Raw genomic sequence first — 16687 nt, 5'->3', positions numbered from 1 at the left:
GCTCCTTTCATACGAATTACACTCAGCAATAAGCTACTACAGCTCTGAACTGTGGCTACAAGCATCTGGGCTTTATCTCAATTTTTGTGCATCCGTTAGCAAGACGTGTCCTAAGGCATCTGCTTCACTTTACGTCATTTCAGTTCATGAAAGGTCTCACAGGGACACTCTACAACCTGTATCTGTACATTATTATGTACAATAATCCCAAATCTAGATCTGAGGTCCAAACCTGGGAATCCCAAATCTAGATTTGAGGTCCAAACCTGTGAAGCTGCTCTTTTTTTTAAGACACAAAATACAGCAAATACTCCCAGAAAGACTGTGTTCTTGTAAGTCTTCAGGGGAAAATTCTATGAAAGATAAGCAACACATTCCTGTTAATTCTTAACAAAAGATCAAGAAATGAAGTGGTTATCATTACCAACATGAAAGCTGGGAAGGAATATTATCAACTAATTTGTTCCTCAGGCTTCCTAATCTATCTCACAGCTCCTGGAAGGAGAATAACAGGCTGGAGAAAGGCAGAAAAAGTTGCTGAGCTGAGTGATGAGCCCAGGGGTGCAGGACAGGGAGGTGAGACAGGCTCTGGAGGAGCCATATGAGACATCGACTTGGGGAAGAGGTTTACAAGTGATTCCAGAAGGGATAAATGAGACCCAAATGTTCAGATAGTTTACTTCTCTTGCCAAGTCTTAGGATCAAAATGTCAAATCCTGACATGCAAATGTATATTTTCACAGACACAGCAACCATTCTATAAAAAGCTTTGTCCAAAAAAAATCACTAGCTCATCTAGGATTATTTGTTCTTTCTTCTAAAGGCATCTAATGTAAAACCAAAGAAATACATTTACCATCAACCCTCTAAATTTTGGGCTTCCCTCATAGCTCAGTTGGTAAAGAATCTGCCTGCAGTGCAGGAGACCTGGGTTCGATTCCTGGGCCAGGAAGATTCCCTGGAAAAGGAAATGGCAACCCACTCCAGTATTCTTGCCTGGAGAATCCCATGGACAGAGGAGTCTGCCAGGCTGCAGTCCATGGGGTTGCAAGAGTGGGGGACACAACTTAGAGACTAAACCACCACCACCACTCTAAATTTAAACATTTATCTTTTAATCAAATTGAGGCAATTCTAATAGTTGACAGTGATTCATGTCACCTGAGCTAACCCTAAATCCAAAGAATATTTTCAAAACAAAGTTAAAATGCTTCTTTTCTACAAAGAATCCACATTTTCAGTTTTCTAGCCAAAGACACAAGAGAAATACTGCAAATGTGACCAAATAATATGGACTTGTGACTTCAACTTGAGAAGACCCAAGGTATATTTTTGACTGCAACCTAACTATAAATGCATTTTTAAAAATAAATTTACTTAGAATGAAGTGTAGTCGCTCAGTCGTGTCTGACTCTTTGAGACCCCATGGACTGTAGCTTGGCAGGCTCCCTGTCCATGGTATTCTCCAGGCAAGAATACTGAAATGGGTCACTGTTCCCTTCTCCAGGGGATCTTCCAAACCCAGGGATCGAACCCAGGTCTCCCACACTGCAGGTGGCTTCTTTACCATCTGAACCACCAGGGAAGCCCCAGAATCATTACAGGTTTATTTTTTTTTTAAAGTTGTGAAAACAGCAAAGAGAATTCCCATATACCCGTCGCTCAGTTCAGGTTCCCCTAATGTTATCTTATAGTGACATGATGTCAAAATTAAGAAACTGAAAATCAGTACATTACTTTTAACTAAACTCCAGATCTGACTCACATTTCACCAGCTTTTCCATTCACATTCTTTTTCTGTTCCAAGATCTCATCCAGGACACATTACTTTTAGTTGTCATGTCTCCCTAATGTCCTTTGGTCAGTGACAGTTTTTGAATCTTCCCTTGTTTTTATGACCCTGACAATCTGGAGGAGTATTAGCATTAGCCAAGGGGTAGAATGGGGCGATGATTTTATCAAAGTTTCCCCCAATTTTATCAATGTTTCCCTCAGTAAAATTTTATGCTGAGGTAAGAGACCTAAAGACTGAGGAAAGTAGTAACATATGGTAACAGCAAAGTTAATCTCTTACAACACATCCTAAAAGTGCAGGAGAAACGGCTTTACTGGTGCATTCTACCCAACACTTTAAAGAATTAAGATTACTCCTCAAATTATTCCAAAAAATTGAAGAGGAGGCAGACTTCCTAATGTACATAAAGCCAATACTACCCTGATACTAAAGACAGATAATGATATCACTAGCAATCTACAGACCGATATGCTTTATGAAAATAGATGTAAAAATCCTTAACGAAATACTAGAAAGATGAAAACAGCAGGACATTAAGAGAATGAGATACCACAACCAAGTGGGATTTAGCCCAGGAATACAACGGTGGTTTGATATATGCAAATCAATTAAAGTAACACAATACATTAATAGAATGAAGGGGAGGCGGTGAGCCTGTGATTGATATAGAAGAAGCATCTGACAAAATCCAACATCCTTTTGTGAAAAACACTTGCTAAACCAGGAACAGAACTTCCTCAATAGGGCATGGTAAAGAGCATTAATTACAAAAACTCACAGCTGACATGGGCTTCCCAGATGGCTCAGTGAGTAAAGAATCCACCAGCAATGCAAGAAACATGAGTTTGACCCTGGGGCGGGAAGATCCCCTGGAGGAGGGCACGGAAAGACACTCTAGTATTCCTGCCTGCAGAATCCCACGGACAGAGGAGCCTGGAGGGCTACAGGGCCCATAAGGTCGCAACTAACAGCTAACACATGCTCAATGGTGAAAAAACTGAAAGCTTTCCCCCTAAAATCAGAAACAAAACAAAGATCTCTGTTTTCACAACTTAAGCACTGTGCTGAAGTTCTAGCCAAAAGAATTAAGACCAAAAAATTAAAAAGCATCCAAGTTGGAAAGGAAGAAGTAAAATTATCTTTATTGACAGATGATATGACCCAATATATAGTAAATCCTAAAGAACTGACAAATAAATACTACTGGAATTAATAAGTTAGCAAAGTCATAGAATACAACATTAACACAAAAATTACTTGTATTGCTGCACACTAGCAATAAATAATCAAATATGAAATTAACAAAACAATTTCACTCAAAATAGCACTAAAAAAAGTAAAATGCTAAGGAATCAATTTAAGCCAAAAAGGCAAACAACTTCCTCAAAGAAAATTACAAAACATTGCTGGAAAAAATAAAATTAAAAAAGACCTAATAAATGCAAAGACATCCTGGAGTCAGGGATTAGAACACTTAATATTGTGAAGATGGCAATATTCTCCAAAAGGGGCAATTGTCAACATAATCCCTACAAGATCTAATGATCTTCTTTGCATTAGAGCAAATATCAATTCTAAAATTTATGTGTAACTGCAAGGAATCCTAAATGACCAAAATGATCTTGAAAAAAACAGAATTCATACATCTGACTTTAAAACTACTATGTAAAATAATCAAAATACTATGATACAGGCATAAGGAAAGATATATATATACCAATGCAATGGAACTATGAGTCCAGAAATAAAATCTCACACTTATGCTCAACTGATATTCAACAAGTAGGCCAAACCCAGTCAACAGCGAAAGAATTTGTTGAAAGACCATTACTAGAAAGACTAATGGTTTTTCAACAAATTGTGCTGAGACAACTGAATATTCACATACCAAAGAATGAAGCTGGATCCTTGCTTCACATCACATACAAAAATTATCTCAAAATGGGTATAAGAGTTCAATATAAGAGTTTAAACCATAAAACTCTTAGAAGTAAACACAGGGGTAAATCTTCATGACCTTGAAATTGGCAAGAGATGTTCATCTGACATCAAAATAAGCAACAAAGGAATAGATAAATTGGACTTCAATATTTAAAACTTTTGTGCCAAATACATTATCAAGAAAGTGAAAAGACAACCCACAGAATGGAAGAAAATATTTGCAAATCAGAGCTGATGAGAATCAAATATTCATAATATTTAAGAACGCCTACAACTCAACAACAAAGAAACCTGATTCAAAAATGGGCAAAGTGGCCAAAACAGCTCAGGTGGGAGAGCATCAGACTGAAAAAATGGGCAAAGTACTTGAACAGGCATTTCTCCAGTGAAGATGTACAAGTAGCCAATAAGTACACAAAAAAATGTTCAACATAGTTAGCCATTAGGGAAATAAAAATCAAAACTACAGTAAGATACCAACCATACCTACTAGGATGATCAAAACCAAAAAACTGTAAAGGTAGCACTAGCAAGGATATGGATAAACCGAATGAACACTGCCGACAGGAACGTAAAACAATACAACAGCTATAGAAAACAGTTCGATGGCTCCTCAAAAAATTTATAAGAAAAAGTTAAACAGAATTACCGCGACCCAGCAGTTCCACTTCAAGGAACATAACCAAAAGAATTGAAAACAGATATTCAAACACTTGTACACAAATGTTCAAAGCATACTCAATACAATATTGAGTATGTTTTGAATATTTGAATACAATATTCAAAAGAGGAAAACCCCAAAGGTTCATCAACAGATGAATGGATAAACAAAATGTGGCTATATTCATACAATGCAGTTACTATTCAACCACAGAAAGGAATGAAGTACTGAGACACGTTACAGCTGTGGATGAACCTTTACAACAATACGCCAGGCAAAAAAACCCCAACAGAAAAGGTCACATATTCTATGATTCTATTTCTATGAAACATTAAGAATAGGTAAATCCATATAGAGAAAGCTGCCGAATGGTTGCCAGGAGCTTGGGGGAGGGAGAAGTAGCCAGTAACTGCTTAATGGATATAGGGTTTCCTCGTGAGGTGATAAAAATTTCTTGGAACTAAAGGAGGTGATGGCTGCACAACACTGCTAATCTACTAAATGATTAATGGTTAATTTATGGTATATGAATTTTACCATTTTTTTAATGGGGGGGAAAAGGTCCAAGAGGGAATGCCTCTTGGATAACTTAAGCACTCAGCCTAGTAGGGCTTATAAAAGCAAAGTTTAAAGGAAATAATATCTCTAATGAAGGTCAACTCAAGTGCATTAAAATAGTAAAATTTTAGAGTTCAATTTCAAAACACACATGGACTTCTAGTATCATTTTCAAATTTTCAAATTAACTATGCCCAAATATAACTATAACTTTGGGAAAATCATTTGCCTAGAGAAAATATAAACTTCAACTAAGATAATAATAGAAATGAAAATTCATTTTACTCTCTATAAAAGACTATTAACAAAGCGCAAAAGGTGTAGCCATCTTGTTATGGACAAGCCAGTGAAGGTACATTACTCATTCCATGTTCCAAAGTGAGCTCTTCCAGTGGTATGCAGAATTTATGGCCAGTCTAATGATACAATAGTTACCAATCGCTGAATATTAGTATGAAATAAACACTTACTATCCTGAAATTTTACAGCCATATTGTCCTTATTTTACAGATGAGGAAAGGGGCTTAGAGAGGTCCCCAAGGCCATTCAACTGGTACTTGGTAGAAAAGGGGTTCAAGCATTCAAATCCCAACTCCGCCAACATACCTGTGAGATCTTGGTCAAGTTATTTAACTTCTCCAAACCTCAATTTCCTTATCTGTAAAAGGGAAATGGTTGTTGTAAGAGTTAAACAATAATCCTGTCCACAAAATGGAATAATACAAAGCTCTACAAAAAATACGTAGAGGGAATTTACTGGCGATCCAGTGGTTAGGGCTCAGGCACTCTTACTACCAGGGCCCTGGGTTCAATCCCTGTTTAGGGAACTAAAATCTCTCAAGTCGCACGATGAAGATAAAAAGTAGAAACCCCTTTATCCCAAAGGATGCCTGCCAAAGTATTTAGGGGTGCTGTACCTGCAACTTATTTTCAAATGGTTCCACAAAATACATACCACATCTACAAGGCAAAATAATAACAACTGTTGACTCTAGATGGATAAACAAGTATTCATTTTACTATACTCTCAACTTTTTAATACACTTCAATTTTTTTTTCTAGTTAAAAAGCAGAAGAAAACTAAGAAGCATTTCCTTTCCTATATGGAACTCAGTACACTGTTAAGTGATAAAAGCAAAGTGTGAGTGTGTGTGTGTCTGTCTGTCTGTCTGTCCCTGGAGGAATACGTAAGAAACAGAAAATATTACTTTTTGGCAGGTAACTGACTTTCTGAAGGATAAAGGTAGAAGAAAGATTTTTCACTATGTCACTATCCTAGCTCTACCACTGTCCCACTATTTTGTTACCTTTGGTAACTTTTGAATTAAACCATAACATCTTGTCTTTTAGTAATACACAGTACTGTATAGCCTATTAGCTTAATTAAAAACTACCCCAAAGCCTAAAAAAAGTTCACTGTAAAGACAGATCCCATAAGGTTACAATTCTGAAACAAATACTTGTACCCAATCTTCCTTATTTAAAACACACACACACACCGGGGAAAAAAACAAATTTGGAGCTTCAAGTAAAATTTACCTAATAATTAGTACGACATGTGAGTTCCTGTATAGCAGTAGTCTATTACTGTCCATAACCGTGACAGAAACAACATAAATAATTTGGTAAGAAACCAACTTACCTCAATCACTTCAAACAAGTGGTTCATTCTACCAGATTCCTCCTCTATTAAGTCTCACTACTGTACAACAGAATAGTAAAACACTGTGCTTAACAACTAAAATATTTTGAGCATAAAAGGATTTCCTTTATAGGTCCTAAATTCTGTATCAATTTCCCTTATATTAAAAAACATATTACCACTAGAAAATGGATAACTGCAATATATAAAACCCAAATTTTGACAGCATCAAGGAGAAAAACAGCAAATTCCTAGAGTCTAATACAAGCTTACATAAACCTTTTAAGGTTTAATGAGACAAGAAAATTACAGAACACTGCCAATGAACCTCACTCCGTGCACTAACAAAGCGTTTAGAACAAGAAGATGTTACTAATAATTAAAACACGTAGACTAATTTAAAGGCTTCATTGAAAAGACAAGAGTAAGGAAAAACTGAGGCCAACGTGACATGGACGAGGCATCTGGGACTCAAAAAGAGCCTCTACAAACAGCCCCAAACTACTTCCTCAACAAAAACGATCCCGAGCGCTAACAGTGCAATAAGAGGAAGTGAGACGCAAACCGTCTAAGAAGAGAGAATTAAGCAAACGAATGACACTCAGTTGAAAACAACTATAACCCTCGTTAACAGGATCCCAGGAAGGTTGGCGGGCGCTCCAACGTTTGGCTCTAATCTGCAGAACCTCACACCTCGCCTTCCGCCCCTCCCCTCCACCAGCGGCGTGGGAGGAGTCCCGGGAGAGCCCCGCCCCACCTCGCCCGAAAGAGAGCCGGGCGGGTGCAAGAGGGAGGTGGCACGAGGCCGAGGGAGGAGAGAGCCCGCCCAGGTGACTGGAGCTAGAGGCGGAGACACAGAATGGGAAGGGGGCCGCCGTAGGGCAAAGAAGATGGAGACCACCCCCCACACACACCCTCCACCCCGTACAGAGCGAAGTCTAGGAGGACTGGGAAGTAAAAGGTGATGAGCGGAATGAGAGGGGCCCCTCCCCCAGGCAGGGGCGGGCACACCCTTGCCCCCCACTCCGGGCGGAAGAGTTACTCTTGGGAAGCTTCTTTTGCGGACTGGAGGAAGAACGTGGAGGCCCCGCCCCCGAGCCCAAAATGTGGAGGAGTAAAAGTCTAGTCAGGCCCTGGACCAAGCCTCCCGGGAGGCCCGGCCCGCCCCCTCCCAGCCGGCGGCCCAGGCAGGTGCCGCCCCTCCCCCAGCCCGGCGCCCACTCTCCCGCCCGCCCGACCACGCGTCCAGTCTCCCCGCGCCCCTCTCAAAGAGGCCTCTCCCTTCCTTCCCCACTCACCTTCCGGGCGGCTCCGCCGCTCCCCCCTGACCCCGCCAGCGGCCACAGTTCACACACACCGCCTCAGGTCCCGCACTCACTCTCCCTCACTCACACACAGCGCGACCACGGCTCCGGAGCGGCCCACATATTATGCGTCACTCGCGTGCTACGTGCCCTGCGCGCGCGCGCGCGCTCCTCCCGACTTGGCGCGAGGACCGACAGCAGGAGGCGGGAGGAGAACACCAGGGCGAGCCCCGGCGCCGCCTGGGAAATAAAGTTCCGCCCCTAGGGGCGGGACCCACCGAGTCGTGTTTGGCGCGCCCCGCGCGTTGACTTCTGGGGTTTGTAGTTGTAGTATAAACGCGAACTGCTACGTACTTATTGGCTGCTCAGGAAGACGGAAGCGAAAAGTGAGGCTCGATCCTCCCAGACCAACACCGGAACTGCTGGGTACCTTCTCAGTACTTTATTCGGCCGTGTGACATGTAGAAGTCTTTTAGTCTCCCATTTGCTCCATTGGACCTAGACCATACCAGGATCTAAGAAAATATTTCCCAAAGCGTGTGAGAAATCACGGCACTCATTAAACAAAAGGCTTTGGTTTTTGTCTTTCTGTTCAAGACCTAGCCTGTAGAATCAATAAAAATTCATCCTAGGTATTATATGTGAAGCAGAGAAAAGGAAAGAATCAAAAGGAAGTAGATTAAGGCAGAGCTGACTTCGGACGTCATCTAATTTCTTTATTTTGCAGCTGGGAAAAGTGAGACCGAGAGAGTGAGTGACTTGACTAACATCACACAACCAATTAGCAACAGAACCAGAACGACTCCTGACTCTGACTCGGGGATTCCTTTTTGGAGACGTGAAAGGTAAGCCCCACAGCTGAGCATACTCTCTCCCTAAGGTCCTGCTGCTGCTGCTAAGTCGCTTCAGTCGTGTCCGACTCTGTGCGACCCCATAGACAGCAGCCCACCAGGCTCTGCCGTCCCTGGGATTCTCCAGGCAAGAACACTGAAGTGGGTTGCCATTTCCTTCTCCATTGCGTGAAAGTGAAAAGTGAAAGTGAAGTCGCTCAGTCGCGACCGACTCGTGGTAACCCCATGGACTGTAGCCCACCAGGCTCCTCCATCCATGGGATTTTCTAGGCAAGAGTACTGGAGTGGCTTGCCATTGCCTTCTCCTACCCAGCCTTTATTCCTAGGAGTCCTAAGTTCCTACGCATTTTTATGGCGTCCTCACAGCAATTTCACATGGGAAACATGGGACACAGCAAGCTTGCTGCCATGCTCAGGTTCCATAGCTAGTAAGAAGCTAGCCAGAGCCTGGATGCTGAGTCTCTTAGTTCTGTTGCTCACAGGACCCCATTACCTGCCTTTAAGAAGAGACCTCCCTCCTTCACTTAGGTGTGTAACTTTAAACAGCTGATGCTCAGGCACAAAATTCTAGAATGTTGGGTGGCAGCACGCAGACATGTCACCTCTCTGCAATGCCACACAGTTCTGTTCTCTGTGCTTCTGGGATTTTGCCTATCTCAGTAATAGCCACTAGCATTTCCTTTGACTTCATAGCTCTGAGCCGAGTGTTTTACCCACACTTTTTCATATAACCCTCACTACGACCCCCACAGGGTAGGTACAGTTAGCCACCTCCACAGAGGAGAAATCTGAGCCCAGACTGGTTCCCCACGGAATGGGGCCCAGGTTTGTGGGTGCAGAGACTGGCCCAATAATTTTCCTACATCCGTCTTCCAGCACTCCTTCAGCTGACTTTCCTGTTGTGATTCCGTGGACCATGAACCAAAAATGCATGAGCATGGAGCATTCAAGCCTTAGATACCCTCCCTCTATCCATGATCCAGCCAGTGCGGTGCAGCTTCCTCGCTGACCGGGGTCCTGAAAGGCCGACCTCTTGTGGGAACCCAGGTTCCCAGCTCCTCTATGCCTGTCACAGCCTCAGCCTGCCACCAGATGGCGCTGCTTATCTTCAGAAAATCAGCCTGGGGTGCTGGGTAAATGATGGGAATAAGGGGTATATCCCAGAGGGCCTTTGGAGAAACCAGGGCCCAGGGGGCCGCCGAAGCAGAACAGGAGCTATAAGAGCCTATCTAGCAACTGCTCCCTCCATAATCTGTTCTGTAATGCCTGCGGCATCCCCATCTCTACCAAAGCTCCCCACGTACGCAGCCACACACCTGCAGGCACTCCTAGACTCCCCTGGGCTGCAACACACATTTCATGCACACTCACTGACACATTTCATAGGTCAAGCACAGGTGCCAGAGACTCAAGGACTCCCGCGCACTGGCACCAATCCTCACAGCCAGCCTTTTCACATTTAAGTACATGCGAACACAAAGCTACAAATAATCGGGCTCACACTCTCAGCTTGGCCTGGCACATCACGCCTGAGTCACTGGAAAAAGAGATTCCTTGGCCTCTTTGGAAGAACATTTCTGCTCTGCCTGTGCCCGTCTTCCGCTGTGGTACACCTCAAAAAGAAGCATCCAAAGGGCAAGAAGTCATGCTTGCAGGGCTGCCCAGTGGCAGAGGGAGGGCAAGAGCAGCTCAGCACCGAGTCCCACAGACTTAGATATGTTCCATCCGTCCTTCCTCCCCACACATGCCCATGCACGGGGCTAGAAAAAAATTGATAACATCAAGTCCTCTGCATTTTGGCATTCTCCTCCCCTTTCCCTTGTCTCCCCTAGCCCTCCCTTTTCCCTTTTCCACCTCCCCTTCTCTCCCATCACATGCTTCTGTGTTCACTGGACCCAGGTGCTCCCATCACCCACTCCCACCCTGGTGCCATCACAACTCCTGTGCCGCCTCCTCTCCCCCGCATCTCTTCCCACTCTGCTGTTGGTTGAACAAGACTACTGCAAGTGTCCAGGAGTAACAGGTCCAAGCTCCGGGGACACCAACCTCAGCCAAAAGGGAATCTGAATCATTCCCTGGGTGCCTTCCTCCTTCCTGGGAGCCCCCTACAGCCCCCTAGAAAGATGGAACACTGCCCTCATTGCAAAGGTGGTGTGCAAAGCAAGCACCCCTGCATGACTGCATCCAAGTCCACTAATTCCATTTCACAGAGTGAAAACCAACGAGGCTACACCTCATCCAGTGGTCACAGACACTGCAGTCTACAGAAGTCAGCCCCCTGCCCCTGCCTCCAGCCCACAGAGTCAGTTAAGAAATGAAACAGCAACCCCCCCTTCAAGCCCTGCCATAACTCCCATGTAACCAGGGCCCCAGCCAGAATAAGGAGCTCCCTGCAATATTTAAGACAGACTTCTCTATTTTTAGTTCTTCATCTGAAATTAAAATGGAATTGGACATGCTATATTTTATCTAGCAACCCCACCTCGGAACCACTGCTCAGCCACAGACCACCCCCAGGACTCCCCTTGGTGATTCCCCTGGTCTCGCTTAAATCATCTGCAAAATAGTCAGGAACAGCTGCCTCCCAGTGGGTCTCGTTAAAGGTTAGACCGGCCAGGCAGTCAAGGCTGCCTTATCCAAAAGCTCATCTGGGTGATATCAGGTTCAAAGTCCTCTGTTGTCTCTTGAACGCTGTCACTGATGGTCACAGATAAGAAAAGTTTCTTTTCCTCTTCATTGGGAAGTTTGCAGAAGGAGATAGGTCATCAGCTGAGTCTAGCTTTGGAGGTCCACAGCCCCGTGTCCTAACACTGCTGCTCCCATTGCCCGGATGTAGGACCTTGACCTTCACCTCTCAAGCATCAGTTTCTCCAGCTGGAGAAAGGGAATAGTGCCTTCTTCCAGCCTTGCTATGAGGACCAAGTGTGATCATGTCTGTGAAGTGCTCAGCTTGGGGCCTGGTGCACAGGAAGTGCTAGCTAAGTGGTGGCTATTTCTATCGTAATTTTTCTTGGCCTCCGGCTGTCCCTGCTGCCATCCTGCAGGACCACATCAGCCCTGGTTGATTTCTGTTTGCTCCCGGTATTACTGCCTGCTGGAAGAGCTCAAGCTTTTCTCATCAAAATGAGAAATGAGCTCCTTTCCAGAAAAATCCTAAGGCACATTTTCAGATGCACTGGGAAGCAGTGGAGTAACCATCCTTAGGGATCATCTGTCCCTCTCTGGCCCAGCACAGAATTCTGAGTGGGTCAGAGAGTGGATTTACGAGGATCGGCTCCTAGGCCTCCTCATGCCTGAAAAGGCTGCCATCGATCAAGGATGAGGGCGGTCAAGGCCATGTCGCCCTCCCCAAACCAGCCTGTCGACCCTGCCTCCCTGCAGAGATGAAGCCTGCATCTGGAATCCTGCCCAGGGCACACTTACTCCTTTCCCTGGGCTCCTCTGGCTGGATGGCTATGTCACAATCAAAGTGGAGGCCACGGGGATGGCCAGAGATTATGTCCCCGGGCCACCCTCACAATGGACCTGCCCAGCACACACACGGGCTGGAGCATGCAAAGGCCCAAACTCTGCCCTCCATGTGCTCCTGGGACCTGTCAGATCCCAAAGCCTGGCTGCCCGTCATCATCCTTCCTGACTCCTGGGGCTCTGCTCTTCCCAGAGGCGGTGCTCCAGGTAAGAGTTCAAGGTTGGCGAACAGGTACAGGCGAGGTAGGGAGAAAGCAGCCCCAGCCTCTTTTGCCTTAGGTTTCTAGAATTGTAAATCCTTTGGAAAAGAAACAACAGTGAAGTCAGCATTGAGGAGAGACACTGTTGCTCTTTTGACAATGCCCGTTTGTAGCTATGAGACTTCTACAGGATTCAGGACTCTCTGGCCTTCAAGTTATCACTTGAAGGTACTCTGTGGACTGCTCGGGGAGACCTCAATGAAGACTCAGGTCAGATAAAGCTTCCCACCCCATCAGTTCCTTCACTGGGAGGGGAGGCTAGGAGCAGAATGACTTTGTTTGATGAGCGGAAGCTGGTCTGACCCCCAATTCAGAGAGACCCACCACCACCACCTGGAGTAATCACCAACTGCCCCACCCCCAAGCTCAGCGGCGACGAACCTGGACCCCAACGAGATACTGGCAGATGTGGGCAGGAGCTCAGTTAGACCTGGGAGCCGAAGCCATCAAGGTATGTGGGGCCGGGCGGGAGGGAGGGTTGCGGTGTGCTTCGAAGTGCAGAGGATGTCCCGGGCTCTTACCATGAGGCACTTCCTCTTCATTCCCTCAGAGGTAGGGGGTGTGTCTCCATGAAAAGCCACATGATGTTCCTGGGGGGAGCCCCTCGGCCCACCTCCTGCTTCACCAGCCCAGACTTGTCACAGGGGGCCTTTTGTGAAGTCACAAAGCTGGCTGCCTCCTGCCAGGACCAGAGACCAGGACAGCCAGGGACTACTGGGCATGACTTGGGGGTTTGGACGTCTTCATTCAGAAATGCCCTTTGGACTCTTGACAGGGGTCTGGAGAGGCTCAGGTTGTAGGGAATGAGGGACTCTGTTGGAGACCCAGGAAAGCAGACAGTGTCTCAGATCCTGGTCATTGCCAGGAAATGAGAACAGCTGGGGCTGTTTGGCTGTGGGTTTATCCCTCAAGGGCCAGGGGTAGTGGGGAAGGAGCATAGGCCGCAGCTGAGTGCATACAGAGGTCCTGATCACTGATGTTCTGGGGGTTTCGTGGCAGAGAAGTTAAGACCTCCGTCTGAATGGGGGACCAGATCGGCGCAATCCATCCATGATCATCTGCTTATCGATTCCACCTGCTTCTTGAGCAATGCAGCCAAATTCTGCTGCATTAATAAGCAGCCTCGATGGCCTTGGCAGGCACCTTCGCCTGTGGGATTGCTCTGAGGTAGAAGACTGTCAGAAGAAATACAAGTCCCCAGTGTTCACTCTCTCCAGAGTGTTGACATTCCCGCCCCCAGAGGAGCCAACCCAGGAGAGGAAACGGGAGAGAGGAGAAAGCCTCACTCCAAGAAGTGTGGGAAGTCAGCCACTATTGTCAAAGGTCACGGTGGGTACCGGGAGGGTGGGGGAGCCACTTGCCAGGAGCCCTGTTCTAAAAACTGATGAATGAGGTCTTTTTCCATGAAGGATTCCTGTGCCTAGCCCTATAACCGAGTCCCTTGGACTGAGAGGCTGCAGCACCCAGTGGAGACGACAGGTCCTGTCCTCAAGGGCCCACAGTCTAGGAGCTGAGTGACCGAGCCTGGCTGCCCCCTTACAGAGAAGGCAAAGGTCCCAGAAAATGGGGCAGCCGGGAATCAGGGGCCCCGCCTCCCAGGCCAAGGCCTTACATTTCCCTGAAGATAAGAACAGACTAGAATCTTGAGGGCTTTTAACAGTTAAACCCAGACAGCTTCACACCACCCCTGAGCGTCTGCAAGTCTGGGTCTTGGGGTCGCTCATTCTTTGGAGAGTCGCTCTTTCCCACGTGGCTCCTCTCTTGGCCATTTTTGTTGCTGCATTCAAGTCAGGCCTCCAGAGAGAACCTCCTGCTGTCTGCTCCATGAAGCCCATGGGGTGCTGTGGGGATAGACCTGGCCTGAGGGGTGAGTGACTACAGGGTGACTCTGGGCGAGTTTCCCCACCCATTCCTCATAACTTTACTAGATCCATGGTTTTCAAATTTTGGTAGCGTTATTTCAGCACAGAATATTTTTTTAACCCAGTTAAATCATGTCCTGTTCATTAAGTAGGTAAAGGAACCATATTGGAAGTTGCAGGCAATAGTGTGCCAGAGTCCCTACCAATTCTGAGGAACCGCCTACAATTCCAATAAACTAAGTTTTGGAAAAACACAAGCCACATGACTTCCAGACCCTTCCAGGTTTGGCCTGCCCATGAAGCTTCAGAGCCCAGGCTTCAAGGAGGATGAGAACAGGAAATGCCATGTTTAGTGGCCACCTCGAAGCCCTGCCCCGAGTAGATTCCCCACAACCACTTCAGGTTTCTGGTTCTGACTTATTTACAACTGCCTGTGCATCCCTAGCCCCCCTCTTACCTGACCTTCTGCGAACTTTGCTTCTCCATTGCAGGCTCTGAAGTCAGCATCCAACCCTCTGTGGCACAAAGCCCACATAAGAGTCCTAAGTCAGGAACACACCAGGCACCTTTCTGTAGCTGAGGTCAGTAGGCAGCAAACAGGAGACTCTCTTCCTTCAAGCTTTGCTTTACTCTCTCTGACACCCTTGTAGCTTCCAGAATTGTCTTTTTTTTTTTTAAATACAGAATATATCCAATTTCATGGGGCTGATAGTCTCACCTGAGAGCCAGGAAAGGCCCAGGGCAGCCTGAGTTGGGGACAAACCCTGTCTTCCCCATTTCTCTTCCCCTAAAATGCAGAGCAGAGGGGACATGGGCAAGATGGGCTCTCCATGCCACAGGCCACTAGAGGCCTGGATTCCAGGTGCTTTTGTTCCAGAGAATCTCTGAGAAGCATCACATCCTTGGCTGCTCTCAGGAGGACCACAAATTCAGGAGAGCGGAGTAAAGATGCTGTGGTGCTCGTTCCAGAGAAACGCAGCTACATGGTGGCTGAGAACAGAGGCTGCTCTGCCTGCCTTCGTGGGTGGGGCTTCAGGGCAAAGAGCAGACACTCGCTCTTGCCAGGATGGTGAGGGAACAAACAGCGACCCTCAGTAAGCAGACGGACTAATGCCGGTTTCTAGCCCTGGTCACACATTTGAATCACCTGTGGCACTCTTCTGACCAACCAGTGCGAAGACCTTATTACTTCCACACCAATTAAACCAGTATCTTTACAGGTGGGGCTCAGCCATCTTTATTTTCCAAAGCTCCCCAGGTGACTAATTCACAGCCGAGGCAGAGAACCCATGGCCTAGGAGGGGAGATTAGCATCAGACAGGATTTGGGTGTAATGGTCTTCACCCTGAGCTGGAGCCTAGTGGCTTGAAATCCTGGAGGCCAAGTAAGCTGGGCTCTGCTGTCACTGGAATCTGTGGGGCCCCCTCTTACCCACCTACCTTCACACCCATCCACCTGCCACACAGACTCCAGAGCACCTCTTTGGGGAAAAGCAGGACAAATGGCTCAAGGATCCAGCCCCAGGGAAGGAGAGTGTGCACTCTGGTTTAGAATCTTTTCTTCTCCAAGATTCTTTGATGTGGCCCACTTTTAACATCTTTGTTGAATTTGTTACGACAATGCTTCTGTTTTGTTTTGGTTTTTTGGTGGAGAGACATGTGGGATCTTAACCTCCCCTACCAGGGATGCCCAGGGATTGAACCCACACCCCCTGCATTGGAAGCTCAGAGTCAACCACTGGGCCACCAGGAAAATCCTCTCTGTTTCAGAATCTTGACCATTTCTTTCTAGCTGTGTGGCCCTGACAGCCTTTCTGAGTCTCCATCCTCATCTGTCAAACGGGGCAGTATTGAGTGTGGTTGCAAGGAACATCCAGCTCATAGGAAGAGCCCCAGAGATGGGGCTGTTAGCAGCAGTTAGCCCAAACTCAGTCCGTCAGCCCAGACAGGGCCCTAGTGATCACCTGTCTAGACCCTTGCTTTTTGCACGAACACCTGAAAGTCCAGAGGGGAGAAATTTTCCCAGGCCATGCAGCCAGCCAGATCCTTAATCTTCCTCCACCCAGGCAGCTTTGCATCAGAGCGCCCTTCCTTAGCTCCTCTCATCCAGCAAAACTCCAAAAATGATTACTGGGGCTTCTAAAGAAGTAAGTGAGGATTTTAACACATCTTTCTAATGTCTTAATTGAGATGCCGGGTTGACCTTTGGGGCAGAGGGTGTACTCTGCTCATTTGGCCCCTTGACCCTAATGTGCTGTTTGTCTCCTGTTGCTTTTTGACATTCTTAGTACTCTGATGCCAACTGGGTGGACCCCTGGGTATGTAAGATGGATGCCACTGGGGCCT

At 46.3% G+C, this 16687-nt stretch overlaps 1 protein-coding gene across 9 annotated transcripts in view; it reads right to left on the bottom strand.

Annotated features, from left to right (window-relative positions):
• The window catches only part of DCAF1 (DDB1 and CUL4 associated factor 1), a 101385-nt gene extending 85970 nt beyond the window's left edge, over positions 1-15415 (bottom strand). For 2 of the 9 annotated variants that reach the window (XM_055557408.1, XM_055557409.1), the window contains exon 1: positions 14805-15415. In XM_055557408.1, the coding sequence (XP_055413383.1) occupies positions 14805-14877 (73 nt within the window). In that variant the 5' untranslated portion in view covers positions 14878-15415. Of the gene's footprint in view, positions 1-5561; positions 5614-6597; positions 7507-7895; positions 8032-14799 lie in introns of those variants that run through there. The other 7 variants (XM_055557416.1, XM_055557417.1, XM_055557415.1 and 4 more) reach the window with 7 other exon arrangements.
• Positions 15416-16687: the final 1272 nt, after the last annotated feature.

This window comes from Bubalus kerabau, chromosome 20 (genome assembly GCF_029407905.1).
Source record: "Bubalus kerabau isolate K-KA32 ecotype Philippines breed swamp buffalo chromosome 20, PCC_UOA_SB_1v2, whole genome shotgun sequence".
Classification (NCBI taxonomy): Eukaryota; Metazoa; Chordata; class Mammalia; order Artiodactyla; family Bovidae; genus Bubalus; species Bubalus kerabau.
Note: the sequence above shows the minus strand (reverse complement) of the source record. Positions and strands in the feature narration are given on the sequence as shown.